Below are 17,099 nucleotides of genomic sequence, written 5' to 3'. Positions count from 1 at the left end.
CTGGCCCTTATTGGCTCTGCTAACTCATGTATCCAAATTAACTTAGCAGTGAGAAGAGAAATGTTCCCACCAGCTGCTGAGCAGTCTTGCAGTGACCTCTGCATCCTACAACAAACACACAGAAGAAACTCATCTTGTTACAATGAGAATTCCACTGTGCTCTGCAGCAGTTTTGCTGGAGACCTCTTTTCCACTTGTTAGCATTGGCTGTTTCATGAGGCATACTTTTGCATTTATTCAAACATCAAAATACAACGGGGGTCTGGAAGTGGGATCACCATAAGCAGGACTTTGTGTGAAGCAAATGCTGTGCCCAACTTGTCTTGCAGCTCCTCTGCTAAGAAAGTAACGAGAGTTTGCATGGCTTTACTCGTGGGTTTACGTCTTTTGTCATGTGTTTTTTCCACAGGGATGCCTTGGCAGCACCTATTTAAACAATAGCTTGAAGATGCACTGTGCTAACAGAAGTTTGGAAATTGCTGCCCCTTTGTTTGAGTATGGTTAGCCCAGCTCCTCAGTCAAAGGCAACGGGTTTAGAGTTACCAGTTCTTAGGAAGAGTCAGCTCTGAGTGTGAGGAAACTGAAGCCAGATGTTCTATGTATAGCACAAACAGGAGGATTTTTTTCTTTCTTTTTTCTTTTTAAAGATACTTTTCTGTATCTTGCAGTTGTTTTAGGTTAAAATACTATTTGAGAATGGTTTGATCATGCAATCAGCAAGCAGATAAATAAATCCTCCAACCAGTGGGTTGATAATGGTAGGAATGGAAGGGCCGGTCTGGTTGTCTGTTACTATTTACTTCCATGCATCTCAAATTGCATCCTCTGATCTTTAGAAGCATGACTTGTGGTTCTCGAAAGCCTTTGAGGAAACGAGAGAAAATTGTAAATCTGGGACCAGTAATTATACAGAAAATTGTGAGACTTAAAGCTATGATATTTTTGGAGCAGAAAGGATCATACATGTATGTGCACTTACTGGGCAGCAGCTTTTCCAAGTAAAAATTGCACTCTTAGGAATGGGAAGGCTTGTTCAGTGCTTAGTGGGGACTCATAAGAAAAACGGAGTGGCTTTTTACCAGGACCTCTAGTGACAGGATAAGGGGCAATGGTTTTAAACTGAAATAGGATAGATTTAGATAAGACATGAGAATTAAATTCTTCACGAAGGGGCTGGTGAGAAATAGGAATAGGTTGCCCAGAGAAGTCATGGATGTCCCATCTGTGGAAATGTTCAAGGCCAGGTTGGAAGGGGTTTTCAGCAGCCTGGTCTATTGCAAGGTGTCCCTGTGCAGAGCAGGGAAGCTGGACTAGATGATCTTTGAAAGTCTCTTCCATCTCAAGCCATGCTATGATTCTCAGTAAGTTTATGCATCACCTAGATCCTCCTAGAGCCCTCAACACAGACCATGACAGGTCCTGGCCCAGTTGGCAAGTTCAGCTGGAGTGGGTTTTGAGACCACCTGTGACAACTGACTGATTTTATTCGTGTCTGTTGCACGTGTGTTAGAGCCGTTCTGTGGGGACTGTAGTGTTGTGTTCAGCATGGCTGAGGACTTGTAATTTTAAATTAAGGACCTCTGTTTTGGAGGGGTTAGGCAGAGACTGGTGTGAAATAGGCAGCAGTACATTTTAATCATGCACTGTATCATGCTCCTTTTTTGAAATAAGTGTTTCTGTGTTGGACACTTCTGAAACAAGGAAAACACATTTTATGACTGTGTTTAGCATCATGAAAAGGGGATTTTTGCTGACAGGCCTCTAAGTAGATAGGCACAGGTAGGTGATGCTGTCAGGTTCGTGCAAATTACTGGTTAACTAGCTATATAAGTTTGGAGTGAAATGCAATGGATAGAAACATAGAACTGCACACAGTGTTTGTCCAGGCAGATTGGATCAGCACAAGTCAGCATGGTATTGTTAGAGCCAGGGACACTCCATTCATTTAAATGAGCCTCGTGTGTTTATTAAAACATAAACAAAACAAGACAACAACAACAAAACACCAGGAAAAGCTAAACACAAGTGAAAATGTTGCAATTACCTTTTTTTCACTTGTAGCGGCCAAAAGCCACAATAGATAAATGAATAAGTACAATCAAATGTGACTTGGAACACAAAGCCTGTTCTATATTTGTCCTTAACTCTTTATACTGTGTATGGTGTTTATTTTAGCATGTTCAATTTCTTGCAGGCACCTTTCTTGTGGATTCTATTTGGCTCATCTCACCTTAAAAGCTTCACCATATTATTTACCATGTGCCCTTTCTTGCTCTGCCTCTGCTTCTCCAAGCTCTTTCTGCCCTGTTGTCATGAGTCTCCCCATCTTCTCCCAGCTCCATTCTCAGCTGCAGGTTATCTGTCTATGAGCAGAAGCAGCTCCCCCCAGTTTGTTGTTTCTGCTGGGTGACTCCATCTGCAATCAGGTGCCATTGCCTCTTCATGGCTCCCTGAGACAGGACTCCAGTTCATCCAGCACCGCCTCTTCTGCACTTTTGTTCCCTCCTGCTCCCCAATGGAGTGAACACTGAGTATGGGCAGCATCAGCTGGTATCACCAAGTTAAGCGTGTCTCGCTGTGTTTTTCCTGCTTCTGAGAAAGCAGTAGGAAACAAAAGAGAAGGAAAAAGCAGTCATGAAACAAAAGAGGTGTTTCCAGATGAGGTTTGAAAAGAGATAGGAAGTCACTAAGGCAGCGAATATGTCCGAGATCACCATTGAGATCTGAAAATCACCTGAGGTTCCTGTTCCTTTATTTCCCGCCCCCCCCCCCCCTTTTTTTTTTCTACCTCCTAGTTTGTCATCTGAGACTTTACACAAGAGTATTTAGGCTGTTGTAGCAGCAACTGTAAGAGAGGAAAACTTAGAGGCTGTGCCTAAGGGGAAAAAAAAAAAAAAAAGATGGGGGGAGGAGGAGCTGTAAGAAGGTGAGAAAAGATGTGTAAGGCGAGAAAAATAAAAGAGCCTTTTAAAAGCTGCCATGAACATTAATTTGAAGGACAGAGAGGAAAAAAACAACCTCACTTTAATCTCAGAGTGATCAAAATGAGCAACACCAACATAAGGATAGAAATGGTCCGAATGAAAGTTTTAAAAAATTTCAAGAAAGAGAAACCAGATAAACACCTGTGATTTATCTCCAGTAGCAGAAGCCAGGAAAATTCTCTTTTCCTCATCTATGTGTTTCTTGACTCCTGACAATCAATAAACTTTCAGTTTCAAGAGTTTTCCCCATCTACCCCTTTCTCTTTGTGGCTTGCATTATCAGCTGCCTGAGTACAATGTATATTGTAGTACTCTATTGAATGTGGTCAATAGCTTCCCATTTTCACAGAGCTTTTGTCCCATGTCTCAGTAGTCCTGGATAAATCACTGGCACAGACAGATAAATACATGAAAATTAAGAATGCAGGAATCTGTTAAATACAAAAACAAAATAAAGAGAAACAGAAGAATAAGAAGACAGCGTGGTGATGAGACAGGGAATCAGACCGCAGACACACTACCAAGTGAGAGGTAGAATTGGCAGGAAAGGATTTTTTTTTTGCATGGGGCTTAATTAATTACTCCCTATATTTGCATTTCATTAATTCATGGGTTAAAATTGATTTACCCCACTGATTTATAGGATCCGTTTCATTTCATCCCTTTCATGGTGTTATCATTGTTGTTTATACATGATTCTTCTAATCATCTTCTTGAGAAGCCCTATAACACTGTAATATAACAGGAAGACAAAAACGTTGGCTCAGCCTCGTGCCAAAATTCTGCATAGCTTTAAATGTCTGTGTGCTGTTCTGTACAGCTGTATCTTAGCAAGGAAATCCTTGGCTCTTTGCAGCTCTCCTCTGGCTAGGCTCAAGCTGCTGACACAGGGGGCTGGTGCTGCTGCAAAGGCTGCGCTGGACATCGGAGCGTGGTTCAGTGCTTCTGCTTCGAGGAGGACGGCGAGACCGACTGCCTCCCTGTGAACTCCCAGTTTGAATTCACTCTTGCTGGAAGTGTCCTTTTGACTTAAATATTTTTTTGTGCATGAGATAAATGGTTACTTACAAGGTTAATTAGAAGGAAGAACTGCTTCTGGCAAGGAAGGAGCCAGAATACTTTGTGTTTGTTTCCACATGGTCATGCTCAGATTCCCCCACGCTGGAAGAAAATCCGCCTCCATTCTGGCTTCTTCCAGGGGAAGTCCGAAGTCAGTCCTTGAAGATGACCTTATAGCACTGAAAACAAGCAATTCATTGTTGTAGCATGGAGCTGGTGACACAGAGTCTCCTTTTACTATCAGTATAAATGCATTTTTTTCCTTGTGCTGTAATACCCTTATTAGTACAAGGAAAGCCAGCAAATCAGCGCTATCCTAACTCCCTGGGCTTTCCTTCCCATGCTCCAGTGTCTCATTTTCTGCAGGTTTACCAGCTGAAAGAGAAGAGTATTTTTTTCCTGGCTTGCAGAAGGAGTAAAATATTCTAGGGCTTACATGGAGCTGGGGAGTATGCATGAGACATCCCTGCTTTCTGCTGGGCTCCTGTGGCCACCTTGTAGAGCGATTGCTGCAGGAATTCATCCCCCCTTGAAGCTCAGGCCGCTGCAGCAGGTGTTTGCACTTGCAGCCAAATTAGATTTGGCCATTTGTGGGATCAGGTAAGCATAAAAGTCTAAGTGACTTTGGGAGTGTCTGGAGTGGCCTTTGGCCCTGTGCTGTCTGCAGACTGATTCAGGTGTGGTGTTAGTCCATAGGGCATCACTGGCATTAGTGCTCAATGAGATTGTAGATAAAAATAAAATCTTAATTTTTGTTTGTTGGGAGATCTCATGGCTTCAACAAAACCACAAAGCAGGTCAAAGAGGAGATTCTGTGGGTTCAGATTCCTGACAAGTCAGCTGCTTGCTATTAAACGCATCACTCAGCTGCTTTTTTTGCAGATCAACTACATCTTTGTAACACTTGAGAAAGTGAGGCCTCGTTAAAATGAGTGCTTCATTGCTACTGAGAGAATGGAGAAAAGATGGAGGGATGAATGTAGAGGCCCAAACTGAATGGGAGGAGTGGTCCAGGAAGGCATGAATGTAGGCCTGCTTCTGCAGTGTCTCTCTTCTCTGTATGTGCTCCTGCCTGCATTAGTGGAGCTGGAATGTGAATGTGCAACCCTCTGATTTGGGATGATAAGATGAACACTTGTTTTTATAGTAAAAAATAGGATTTGTAAAGACCTTTCTGGCATAAGCTAACCTTGTCTCAGAGTAGTTTATAATCTGAAATTGCTGGTAGTGAATGCTGTCGAATGAGGTCTCTCCACAGCAGCTGTTTTTATTGAATTTTTTTTAAAGCTGCTTGGCACTGTAAAATCTTGAAAAAAAAATATTTTTTTGATTCCTAAGACCAAGCAAAAAACCTCTCCTTGGACTATGGCAGAATCTATGGTCTGACTGAAATGAACCAGAGAATTCATTAGGCTCTCTGCTTCGAAGAATGCATATAAATCTGCAAGTGCTACTCTTCTTTTTTGTTTACCTGCTGATGTTGCAGAAACAGGACATTATTGAAAGTTCTGGAGTGCAATAGCAAAATTTTTAAAGTATGCATTTTCTGAGTCTCATTACCTGTTGTTAATGCTCTCTTGAGTGATTCCTAGTTGAAAAATTAAGGCTCACATGGCTCCCTCTTGCTCTGAATTTTGATCTGGATCAGAATATTAAATACTTTAAAGTTCAGGTGTGCACGGATGAAAGGTTTTGATTCAGACTACTAATAGTGTTATTAATTTAGCTTGAAGCTATTAACATAATTATTAATATGAACTCTGAATTTTCTAGCTGTTTGCCTCTCTTAAACTTTTGACACAATCCTGCCCATTTTGCACCAAGTTCGTGAGAGTCCTTGTCATGGGTATGCTGGGATGCTGATGGATATAGACTACTGTAAAAGGCTGTTGTGTTCCTCGGCCATTAGTTCAATTGCAGTGCCCAGAGAAACCTTTTCTTAGCTGGGACAAGGAAACATCTCTCTTTGGCTTGGTGTTATGCAGCAATACTCTTTTACTGTAGTTGCCAGGGATACTGGATGAGGTACCCTGTTTAATCCCCTCCCTACCCCTCTGAAGCCTGTGAGATGTGAGAAAGATTTGGTGATCTTTGGTAAATGATTGGTGGTACAGTTTCCCAAACGTCATCTTTTTAACTTACATGAAGGTTGATAAGGATGTAAGCCAAAGTCAAAAAAAGTCCTTAAAAAGTCCCTAAATGCAACGTTTCCTCACCCTTTCAAATACATCCCTTTGCCCTTGAGCTTCCAGCTAACCAGGCTGTGGGATGCCACGGTGTCCACTTGGGTTAATAGGTTATCTCAGGCAGTGAGTTATCTGAATTCTTTTTGATGCTGCTATCTCAGATCTTCTGAAAGATGAGAGTCTCCAGAGTGATGGAAACATCTTCTTGCTTGTGTCCCTTTCCCAGGGGAAGCATGCAGTGCATACTCTTCTCTCCCAGACACTGCTGGCCTCTGCTGATGATGTAGGCACAAGATGTAGATTTACTCCTCTTTGGACCAAAGTACAACTCATCCTTGACTGATGAAACCATGGTATAGGTATATTGGGTTTGCATAGCAAGGGTTTGGTAATGGGGACCACAAGGGTGTTTTCTGTGAGAAGCTGCCTGAAGCTTCCCCCATGTCCAAGAGAACCAAGCCAGCCAGCTCCAAGACAGACCTGCACTGGTCAGGGCCAAGGGCCTCAGCAGCGATGGGCACCCTGGGATAACAGATTTAAGAAGGGGAAAAAACTACTGTGCAACAGAAGCCAGGAGAGAGGAGTAAAAAAATGTAAGACAGCTCCTTAGACACTGAGGTCATAGAAGGAAGAAGGGGAGGGAGGAGGTGCTCTAGGCACCAGGGCTGAGATTCCCCTGCAGCCCGTGGTGCAGCCCATGGTGAGGCAGCTGTGACCCTGCAGCCCATGGAGGACCAGGAGGAAGCAGAGATCCACCTGCAGCTCCTGGAGCACCCAACAGCAAAGGAGAATGTGACCCTGTGGGAAGCTCATACTGCAGCAGGACCTGTGGCTTGTGGAGAGTGGAGCCACACTGGAGCAGGTTCGCTGGCAGGATTTCTGACCCTGTGGGGGACCTGCAGTGGGGCAGTCTGTTCCTGAAGGACTGCACCTTGTGGAAGAGACCCACTCTGGAAATGTTCATTAAGAACTTCAGCCCATGGGAAAGAATCAGAAGACCACAAAGGACTGTCTCACATGGAACAGAACACATGCTGGAGCAGGGGAAGAGCGTGACACAGAGGGAGTGGCAGAGATGTGATGAACTGACTGCAACTCCCATTTCCCACCTCTCTGCACTGCTTACAGTGAGAAAGTAGAGAACCTGGGGGTAAAGCTGAGCCCCGGAAAAAGGGAGGGTGTGGGGAAAAGGTTTTTTAAAGTTTAGTTTCAGTTCTCATTATCCTACTCTGATTTTAATTGGCAACAAATTAAAATAATTTCCCTAAGTTGCAGCTGTTTTACCTGTGACAGTAATTGATGAGTGATATCTCCCTGTCCTTATCTCAACCCCTGATCCTTTCATCATATTTTTCTGATCCTGTTTAGCCGAGGAATGGAGTGACAGAGTGATTTGGAGGGCACCACAGCTTATTCTTTATATAAGAAGCCCCAGTTTTCAGTAACCCGAATTTGTGTTTCCATGTGTCTTCCATTTATTTTCCCAGGAACTGTAGGAAAACACCAACAGAATGCACAGGGACTGAGGGTGTAACATTTGTTATTTCCTTGGCAAATCCATAACTTTCAACTAGTCCTTGTAACAGAAGATCCATGTCAATATGACTATTACACATATTAAAAAAAAAACCAAAAACAAAACAACAACAACAAAAAACCCCCTTATATTATTGAAAATTACTAAAAAAATAAGAAGAAAATAAAACATTTTAAAATTTGTCTAATGGAAACAAGCAAAACTTTTGTCTTCCACACCAGGAATAGAAAGAGTATTAAAGCATTTGACCATATGTTACCAGTTTACAGGCATTTTGACCCGATGGAATTTTTTGTTCCGTATGAAGATGATATATACATTTTAGAAAATTGTGTTTTGAGAAGTGAAAGAGAAGGAAAATTACTCCTTTAGAGCAGTAGGGGCTATCACAACATCTAATGAAGTGGATATTGGTTTCTCATTCCCCCACAGCATGATCTCCCGCAGTTTTCTGGCCTGCAGGTCCCATCTGCTAAGAACAAAATGTCACTACTACAGGGATGGACAGCATCACAGCGATCACTATTCTCACTGGTTCTACCAGTTTTGGATGTGTGGCATAGTATAACAACAAAGTTGTTCCTCTCTGTCCAAAACCTTTCTAGTATGTTGCCATGCTCTTGGGAAATGCGTTTGAATCCTGCAGTGTTGTTTCAGGTGATTCACTCTCCGAACCAGTGAGCTCCATCGCTCATTTGTTTTAGGAAGTAGTAGAAAAGTTGTAACTGGGGAAGAGTTTACTTTTACCTACAGTTCTTGCAGAAGTACAAGCTTTGAAATCCAGACTGAAAATCTGCTCATCCCCTGCTTCTCATACATTTTCCAGTTTCTGGTTTGACTTCCTTTGAGCCCAAAACTGAAAGCTGAATTATTTTCAACCTCTGGCACACTTAATAAAAGCTAAAAAGTTACTCAAAATGAGAGAGATTTTTCATTCATCTTTCCCCAAATAACTATATTGTTGGAGTGCATTCTTTGAATTTTAACATTTTTATGTTGCAATTTTGGGGTCATTTTTTCCAATTTTTTTTCCCAATTTAAGTGTCTTTTGCATCTTTTGGAGTCCCTCTGAACAGGGGAAAGTTTGCTGGGAGAACCACAGTTTTCTGCATCTCTTACTGTTAAAGCATATCAGTACCTGCCTTGCTTGGCAGAAGTGCTTGTCTCTAGACCAGAATTTCAAGTAAAAAAATTTTTCTGGATGAGAGGACATAGCAGAGTTTAATTCAGTGAATATATGATTAATAAAGAAATACTCTCCAAAAACACCACAGAAGATATAATGGTGAGATTATTCCTTCATTGAAGATTTTCTTGTCCATTGTTTTTTTGGGAATAACACTTGTTTTAGTTCTCCACTTATTCCAGTTTCAGGCAAAATTTGGTATTCTTTCACTTCAGCTGAAACAAATGTAAGAAATTACAGCATAAAGTTAAAGATATATCAAAGGCTAAAGTGATGGGGAATGGCTGAAAAGTTGAAGGTTCCTGTGTCCAGGCACAGCAGATGATTTTGCACTGCCAAGTCCATATCCGAATAGTGCTAGTGCTAATTCTTAGGGTTGTTTATAAAAATAAGAAGTCAATTTGAAGCTCACTTTGTGCTTGTAGATTACAGATGCTCCTTTTTTTCTGCATGCCTTTTGAAGAATTGGGTGTTATTTAAGGTTACTGGTCTTGCATGAGTAGAAAGATACAAAGTTATGGGTACTAACTTTAAAATGGATTTCTGTGAGGAAGAACCCTGGTAGTTGTATGATTCCCAACTGGTGTCACTTTATGGCAGTTCCCCTTTATGAAGTGTTCTCCTGGGAGCCCTGTGTTTCCTGCACATTACTTCTTTCTTGTGGGAAGCAGTAGGGGGGACAAGAGGCCAGGTGGAGACAAGGCTTTGGGAGAGGAAAAAAAATATATATATGTGGGCAAATACTCTATTGGTCTTCTTTTATCCTAAGTCTGCTAAGGGCTTAAAACTAAGTGCAAATTGAGGGTGGAGGGTGTATGGCAGTTCTCAGGACCAAGGCATGACTTAGAGTAAGCCACCCAGGCCTGTGTGTGTAATTAAGCTATTGGAAATACACTTCCTTTGCAGAACATCATGGATGCTCCAGCCTATGCTTCTTACACCTTTTCTCTTGTGTTTCTGCAACTTGTTCTTTTAAAATGGAAGTTTTTCACAGCAGGAGACTGATTCTTGATACATTCCCAGAGAATCTAATTCAGTAGAGCATCTGTGTTAATAGCAGCGCTGTCATTCTTATCACACCAGCTGGTCATATAAGGATTCTTCCAGCTGCTTCTTCCCAATTAAGTTAAAATAGTGGCCTTTGGTTGTAGTTCATCTCACTTCCTTCTATTTGCTTTTGAAATTTTCTTAAGCCTGCTCTTTGATATGTGAATGAGAGTTTAATTCTGAATCTCTTCAAAATGTATTTAATTTTTGTTTGCTATTCGCTTGGAGAGAGGATGGAAAGTGAAACTAGTAAGTACAAAGAATGATGAACTGTTACCTTGCATAGAGATCTGAGGTAGTCTGATGGGTGTTGGCATGAGACTGGAGTGGCAGGGAGTAAATAACAAAAACAAACAAATAAACAAACAAAGATAAGGCATTATTAATGGAGAGTGCATGTAGCTCTGAATAATTTAAGTCAAAAATTTTATAAGTAAACAAGGTAGAAAATAGTAGAGAGGAAACATTACCGATTTTTATACAGAGAATTAATTACTCCTCTAAGAGACTGGTTTAGACATAAATGTGCTTTTTCTTAAATTCTGGCTCTGGCATGGACCAGCAAGACTCTTCGTTCTTCTGGTTCAAAGGCAGGAGTATTGCAGATGCAGCCTTTGTGTCCTGAGTGCCACCAATGGACAAAATGGGGGTTTTCAATCCACCGAAATACAGAAACATGGAGGTGAACTGAGTACAGAAATTAAGGTATAATTAATTATTTTCCATTCATTTGAGGCATAATTTGTAAATAGAGCTATTTATGGGGGTTTATTTGACTGAGAGCAGAGATTATAATAATCTGAAAATAATTAGCTTGTGAGAAAAGCAGGAACAAATTAATCTCAATTCTGAAGTTGATCCTTGTGCAATAGATAATAGAATGATAGAACTGGTATGAAACAACACTGCAGTAGTGTGTCAAGCTGGTTTTTTATTTCATTGCAGATAACTGTAAGGGATAATATTTGAAATTTGATGACAAGAATTATCACATATCATTTAGCAATGGAGAAGTAAGATGGGATCAAAGCTGGAAAATTTAAGTCCTTGGGAACAGTAAAAAAAAGAAGAAAAGAATTCAGAAGAACTCTGGGTTCCTTAGGGCAGGTCAACCATTGTAAAGAGAATCAACACTTCATTATATTGCAAAGCATGCACTGAAATCTGTGTGTCTGGAGAATAGGTTATAATTTTTTGCCTTTTCATGGTCAGTGTCATAGGAACTCTATCATTAGAAAGTCCAGCTGGTGCTGCTGGTGATGTACTCTCTTGTCTTTGGCATCATTTTATAGCTAGCTATTACTCAGTTTGGTACATGATAGAAGCTTCAGCAAAACAAGATTGAAGTTAGCGTTTTATTTATCCTGAGTTGCATTTAGTACATTTTTGGGAATTTAGAAGTTTAGCTCACTCTGATTTTAAGACAGTTGTTCTCACCATTGCACATGCATTTTCTCCATTGAGGAGCAAAACATGCTCAAAATATTGGAGGACAGGCATTGTCTTTACGCATTGCTGGCAGTGCTGAGGTGGTTTGGCAAGCTCACAGATGTTTTATGCTCATAACAAAAGTCCTTCCTTCCCTGTTCAAACTTTTACATCCAGGTTGCTAACATTTAGTCTTAGTTATCCAGTATAATGATTCAGCCATTCTCTTTCACATCCCACCAGAGTCTATTGCTCTTGACAAAACAGAAGTAATAGGTGACAAAGGAGCATGATTCCTGTCTTGGTTTAGAAAGACAGGTGCCTGCCAGGGAGAGCCAGAACTTCCCTTGGAATGGAGAATGTAAAACCCCTCCCTCTAAACTATTATGATTTTGAAATTAAGGGGCTTTCAGGCAAAGATATGGGAATAGGAATGACAGTTCTTTACTAGGAATATTAAAAATAAAAATGTAGTAGTACCAAAAAACAAAGACCCAAACAACAACAAAAAAACACTGGAAGAGTCAGAATACAACCTGACACCATGTTGGTCAGGGTGTTGGTAGCAGTCCGATTAAGTGCTCCTGGAGTGACAGATGGGCTTCTGTTGGAGCAGAAATGGTCCTGTAGAAGGGTGTGGTTTTGCTCTGAAGTCCAGTGGTGGTGAGATGGGTCCAGCCTTCCTCTGGGAATCCAGTGAAAACAGGCTGCTCTGGTGTTCTGAATCTCAGGTTTTATCCAGGTAGGAATGCTTGGCTCCTCCCACTGGGTGGAGCATCTCAGATGGGATGATGTCATTTTATCAGTCATGCAGTGAGCCTTGAAGGCCCATTAACAGAAGATATCCCCCGGAGGGAGGATGGGTCATGGAACAGATAAAGAAAAAACACCTCCCCAGCCAGTTTCAACAGACGGCAATAGAACGCATACTTTTGGTGACATCTTGCATTGCAACCCAAGACAGTTCTCTTATTGTTATCTTTTTAAGTTTTATTTTTTCAGTTTTTGGTTTTGGCATTTCATGCTCTTTTCCTTCTCCTTTGACACTGTTGCTTGTTAGATTGTTTTGTAAAATATTTCTCTTGTCTTTCTGTGTTTTTAATTGTTTCCTTTCTATTTAGACTTGAGATATTTTCAGATTTAACTTGAGATTCCCTGTAAATTTGCAGGTTCTTTCCTCATCAGATAAAGAATCTCATGGCTGACCTTGAAAAGGAAAATATTGTGATCAAAAATATTTGATCTTCTTCCAAACAGTATTCATCTTTTCCCCCTAACATCAGTGTGTCCAAGCATGCCACCTTTTGTTTTCTGTTCTCAGAACTAAACACTTTGAGAAAACATTTATAAAATGTTCAGACCTTAGGAAGCCAGCTGAGACTCCTCATTTAACTCTTCAGATTAAAATTAGACCACTGCTTACAAGTTTCGGAAGGTCTTTCTCTAATTCCAAACAGCCAGGCGATCTGCCTGGGAACTAACAATTCTGAAAGGGATTAAAAAAAAAAATTTAAAGATGTAAGTTATGTTCTTAAGACAGATTTGAAATTATTAAGTTGCAGTGCTCTAGTGAATGGAAGTGTTGGACCTTAATGCATATCAGCAGTCAAAAGCAATGTTGAATATTAAGGGGCCTACCATCCTCTGGCTTCACTTTGATGAAGAATTAGTATAACACCTTCTCAAAAAGCATCAGCAGCCAGATCCAGACTTGCTTGTACATGATGGAAGGTTTTTTCCTTTCTGGGGTGTAGCATTGTGTGGCAACAGTGATTATCGTGTCCAGGGAGGTTACCAACCACCAGCAGGGAAACAGACGAGACAAATCTTTTTTGTTAAGCTCAAGAATCCATTTATTCCCCCCCACCCCGGACCAGGGAGGGGGTGAAGACAAAGAACCAGGGCAGGGTCAGGGTCATCAGGTTATATAGGGTGGTGTAGGGACGGGGTTTTCAAAGGAGGAGTTAACAAAGGTAAGATGACCTTAAAACAGGAGCACTCCCACTGGGGAAAGCCCAAAATACCGGATGTTTCTACGCTTTTATGTAAAATGCCCCCCACTTCTAAAGGAGGAGCTACCCGAAACTGGGATTCTCCCAAATATTTTTTAAATTTCAGCAGTAAATAATTGACACGGTATGATGCTGTCTGGACAGGCACTACCACATTTTGTCACTCCATGTTGTTTCAAATTGGCTGTTCTCATTGTGCTTTAGCACATGATTAATTATCTAATTGGTTATATGATCATCATTTAGACATATGACCTTGGTAAATCCTTCCCCAACAGATTAAATTGCTAGGCAATTAACAGGATTTGAGGCTTTCCATAATCTTCATGCTGTCTAAACCTGCACAAGGATAAGTGTATTTAAGTCATTAAAAACTTCCACATTTCTCAGTTTTGTGTAAATTGTATTTTTCTCTGTTTCATGTCATTTTCTTTCCCTTTTTAGGTAACACAGAGAAATGGCTTTATGGATCTGGACACTGACCATTTTGAGCTGTTTTTGCATCAGCTTATCCAGAAATGAGGAACTGAAATTTTTTCAGAGTGCCACAGAGCTAAATCATCTGACAGTGGATAATGACACTGGGATAATCTATTTGGGAGTGGTAAATGCGCTGTATCAGCTTACAGAAAACCTGGAAGTAATAAGATCTGTAGAAACAGGTCCAAGAAAGGACAACAAAAAATGCACACCTCCCATTGATGAAAATCAATGTAAAGAGGCTGTACTAACTGACAATTATAACAAATTACTGTTGCTGAACAAGGCGGATAATACAACTGTGGTATGTGGAAGCCTTTTTAAGGGAATCTGTGCCATCAGAGATCTACAAAACATCAGTGATGAGAAGTATTACGTAGACAGTAGTGGAGAAAAGTCCTTTGTGGCAAGCAACGATGAGAATGTATCGACTGTGGGACTGATCACTTCCTTGAATAATGATCAAGTGCTGTTTGTTGGGAAAGGGAATGGACCAAATGACAATGGGATCATAATCAGCACTCGGCAGCTTTATGCCAAGGATGGGAAAGACATTTTTGAAATGTATACAGACTCAGCAGCTGTTAAGTCAGCCTATCACTCATCAAGCACACAACAATTTGTGGCAGTTTTTGAGGATAAAAAATATGTTTATTTTATTTTTAATCAACAAGAGAAACAACCTGTCAACAACCGCACACTGATTGCACGTCTGTGTAAAGATGACGCCCATTATTATTCCTACTTTGAAATGGACTTGGGTTGCAAAGATGATGATGGTGCCTATGACCACTGTCATTCTGCTTACGTTACTACCCCTGGTATAGAACTGGCTGAGAGCATGGCTCAGCAGGGACAACCTGCAGATACTCCCTCAGATGACAAAATTCTTCTTGCACTCTTCAGCAAAGTAAACAAAGATGATGGCTCTCTAAAATCTGCAATGTGTGTGTTTTCCTTGCGGCAGATCAATGAAAAGATGGAAAAAAACCGGAATGATTGCTACACTAAAAAGAATACCAGCTCGTTTTACAAACTTTTTTCAGCAGAAAACCCGTGTGCATTACATGGACTGGTAATATGAATAATATAAATATTAGTGTTAGAATCTGTGTTAGAGTTTGTGGAAAATATACACCTACATGTTTTAGGATGGCTTTGAGCTAAATATTAAGATGACTGAAAACTCAATAGGTGGATTCACTATAGAAATGGAATGTGTCTAGGGTGGTTGTGGACCAGGTCAAGTAAGAAATGACAAAATTTTGAGTCTCTTAAAAATTATTTGACATTTTCTCAAATATGTGTTTCTTTCCTAAATGCATTTCTTTTAAAGGGTTCCTTCTGGTATGGGAGTTACTGAGCCAAATGCAGGGATTTTTTTCCACCCATGATCAGCTTCCGAGTGATCACTGTAGCCAATTGTAGTTTCAATCAATGTATTTACAATGCTCTTAAATGGTTTTAAGAATCTTCTAGATGGTGTCTGTAATTTAGCATTTTTTCTCACTTGTATTTGTATTGTTAGACAACTGAAATACCCAGATTTCCTGTATTCAGGTGGTATTCGTATTTTGATATGGCTCAAAATACTTGCATAGCACGATAGCTATCTTTTTATGACCTGTCATTACCTTGACTCTAAGGTTTTTGAAGAGTACTGTTACAACCATTCAGTTACTGTTCTTCTATCTATGACTGTCTCTAAGAGGCAATTTTCAGCATCTCTGTAGGCTTTATGATTGTTTTGCACACATCACCCTATTCCCAAGCCCCACTTGTGCATACCACTCATTCATTACTGCAGCCAACCCTAAACTGGGTTGAGAAATTGAATCATCTTAAAAATAACTCAGACAGCTTTTAGGAAGATGTCTTAATTTCTCAGCCCAAACAAGGTACACCCTTGCATAAACAGCTGTTTGAGCACAACTTGAGAAGTGGTGTGCTATAGTCCAGGGAGAGGAGTGAACAGCTGAAGAGATGGGAATACCTTTTTTTGGTACTGACCCATAATACTTCATCTTGTGAGACTGAAGCCATCTCCCACACAGTAAGTCGCTTGTGCTGATGAGTCAAAATTACACATTTTGCTTCGAACCACCAGTGTTACTTGCTGCAGTACCCTGTGTATGGGGTGAGCATCAACACAGAAGTCCTGAATGTGACAAGTGGCCATTGCTCCTGACAAAAAGAAGGTGTGGATTTCAGATCAGAAAGACAGTTTTGTTACTAAATATAGCAGGAAAGGCAAGGCGTGAATGAACTTCCTTCTGGTAGCTCTTGCTGCAGCTCAGGATTGAAGTGCAGTGAAGAGGGAATGTGTTGAAGTTCATGAGACAGTTGCCAGGGAGTTGCTTTTTTATGGATTGCAGCAAAGTAGGAAACAAAACAGCAATTAAAAAAGCAGTCTTCAAGGCAAAGTTGGTTAAACCAGTCTCTATGACGTTCATTTTAATTTAACCAACTGGTTAATTTTTAAACTGCTGCTATAATGAATCAGAAACAAACAAAACACATCTCTCCCTGTGTCTCCTAGAAAGGGAAAGCATAGAAGCAGTTCTCAATTAGCAGGCTGCTCTCTGATTACTACCTGTTGGCTGGGGGCAAATTCCCAGACAATCTATTTCTCTCTTCCTACGCTTCAGTTTCTGAGGGGTATTATATTGTCTAGTAATAGGGCTGCACTTCATTCTTAGCTAGGAATTAGTGATCTGAATGTTTAACATCACTCTGTCTTGCTATTCCTTATTAGAATGCGAGCAAAAATTTCCCGTGTGGCTCTGAGCACTTGCCGTACCTTTTGGGAAGTAGGAATGGTGTTATAGAGAAGCCGGTACTGCAAAAAGAAGGGATGAACCTCACGGCCGTCACTGTGGCTGTGGAGAATGGGCACACCGTGGCCTTTCTGGGAACGTCGGATGGTAAAATTCTTAAGGTAACACACTGGAAAAAGACTGGAAGGTATTTAAAAGGTTATGAACTAAAAGTCAAGATGGGATTTATAAGATCTCATACTAGGAGCAAATTCCCTTGGAGCTTGGTATTTTTCATCTCAAAGGAAAGACGCATTATTTCCAATGTACCTCAGCTATCTGATATGCAGACTGAATTGCCTGAATGACATTTTTCCTAAAGGATTGCATACCTACTGAGAGCTTTATATAAACAGCGTTAGGT

At 40.7% G+C, this 17,099-nt stretch overlaps 1 protein-coding gene and 1 long non-coding RNA gene across 10 annotated transcripts in view; one reads left to right on the top strand and one right to left on the bottom strand.

The window, feature by feature from the left end:
• Positions 1-17,099, top strand: part of PLXNB2 (plexin B2) — a 255,615-nt gene that overhangs the window by 161,398 nt on the left and 77,118 nt on the right. For all 8 annotated transcript variants that reach the window (XM_040061703.2, XM_040061707.2, XM_040061705.2 and 5 more), the window contains 2 exons: positions 13,884-14,994; positions 16,675-16,857. In XM_040061703.2, the coding sequence (XP_039917637.1) occupies positions 13,897-14,994; positions 16,675-16,857 (1,281 nt within the window). In that variant the 5' untranslated portion in view covers positions 13,884-13,896. The remainder of the gene's footprint in view (positions 1-13,883; positions 14,995-16,674; positions 16,858-17,099) is intronic.
• On the bottom strand, positions 1,941-4,571 carry LOC120751613 (uncharacterized). 2 transcript variants are annotated; one of them, XR_005700473.1, is made up of 4 exons: positions 4,480-4,571; positions 4,053-4,222; positions 3,613-3,715; positions 1,941-2,592 (listed from the first exon to the last, which is right to left on the bottom strand). It is a non-coding gene; the product is annotated as an uncharacterized LOC120751613 (long non-coding RNA). The 2 variants fall into 2 exon arrangements; XR_005700474.1 differs by lacking the exon at positions 3,613-3,715.

This window comes from Hirundo rustica, chromosome 4, assembly GCF_015227805.2.
Source record: "Hirundo rustica isolate bHirRus1 chromosome 4, bHirRus1.pri.v3, whole genome shotgun sequence".
Taxonomy (NCBI): domain Eukaryota; kingdom Metazoa; phylum Chordata; class Aves; order Passeriformes; family Hirundinidae; genus Hirundo; species Hirundo rustica.
Note: the sequence above shows the minus strand (reverse complement) of the source record. Positions and strands in the feature narration are given on the sequence as shown.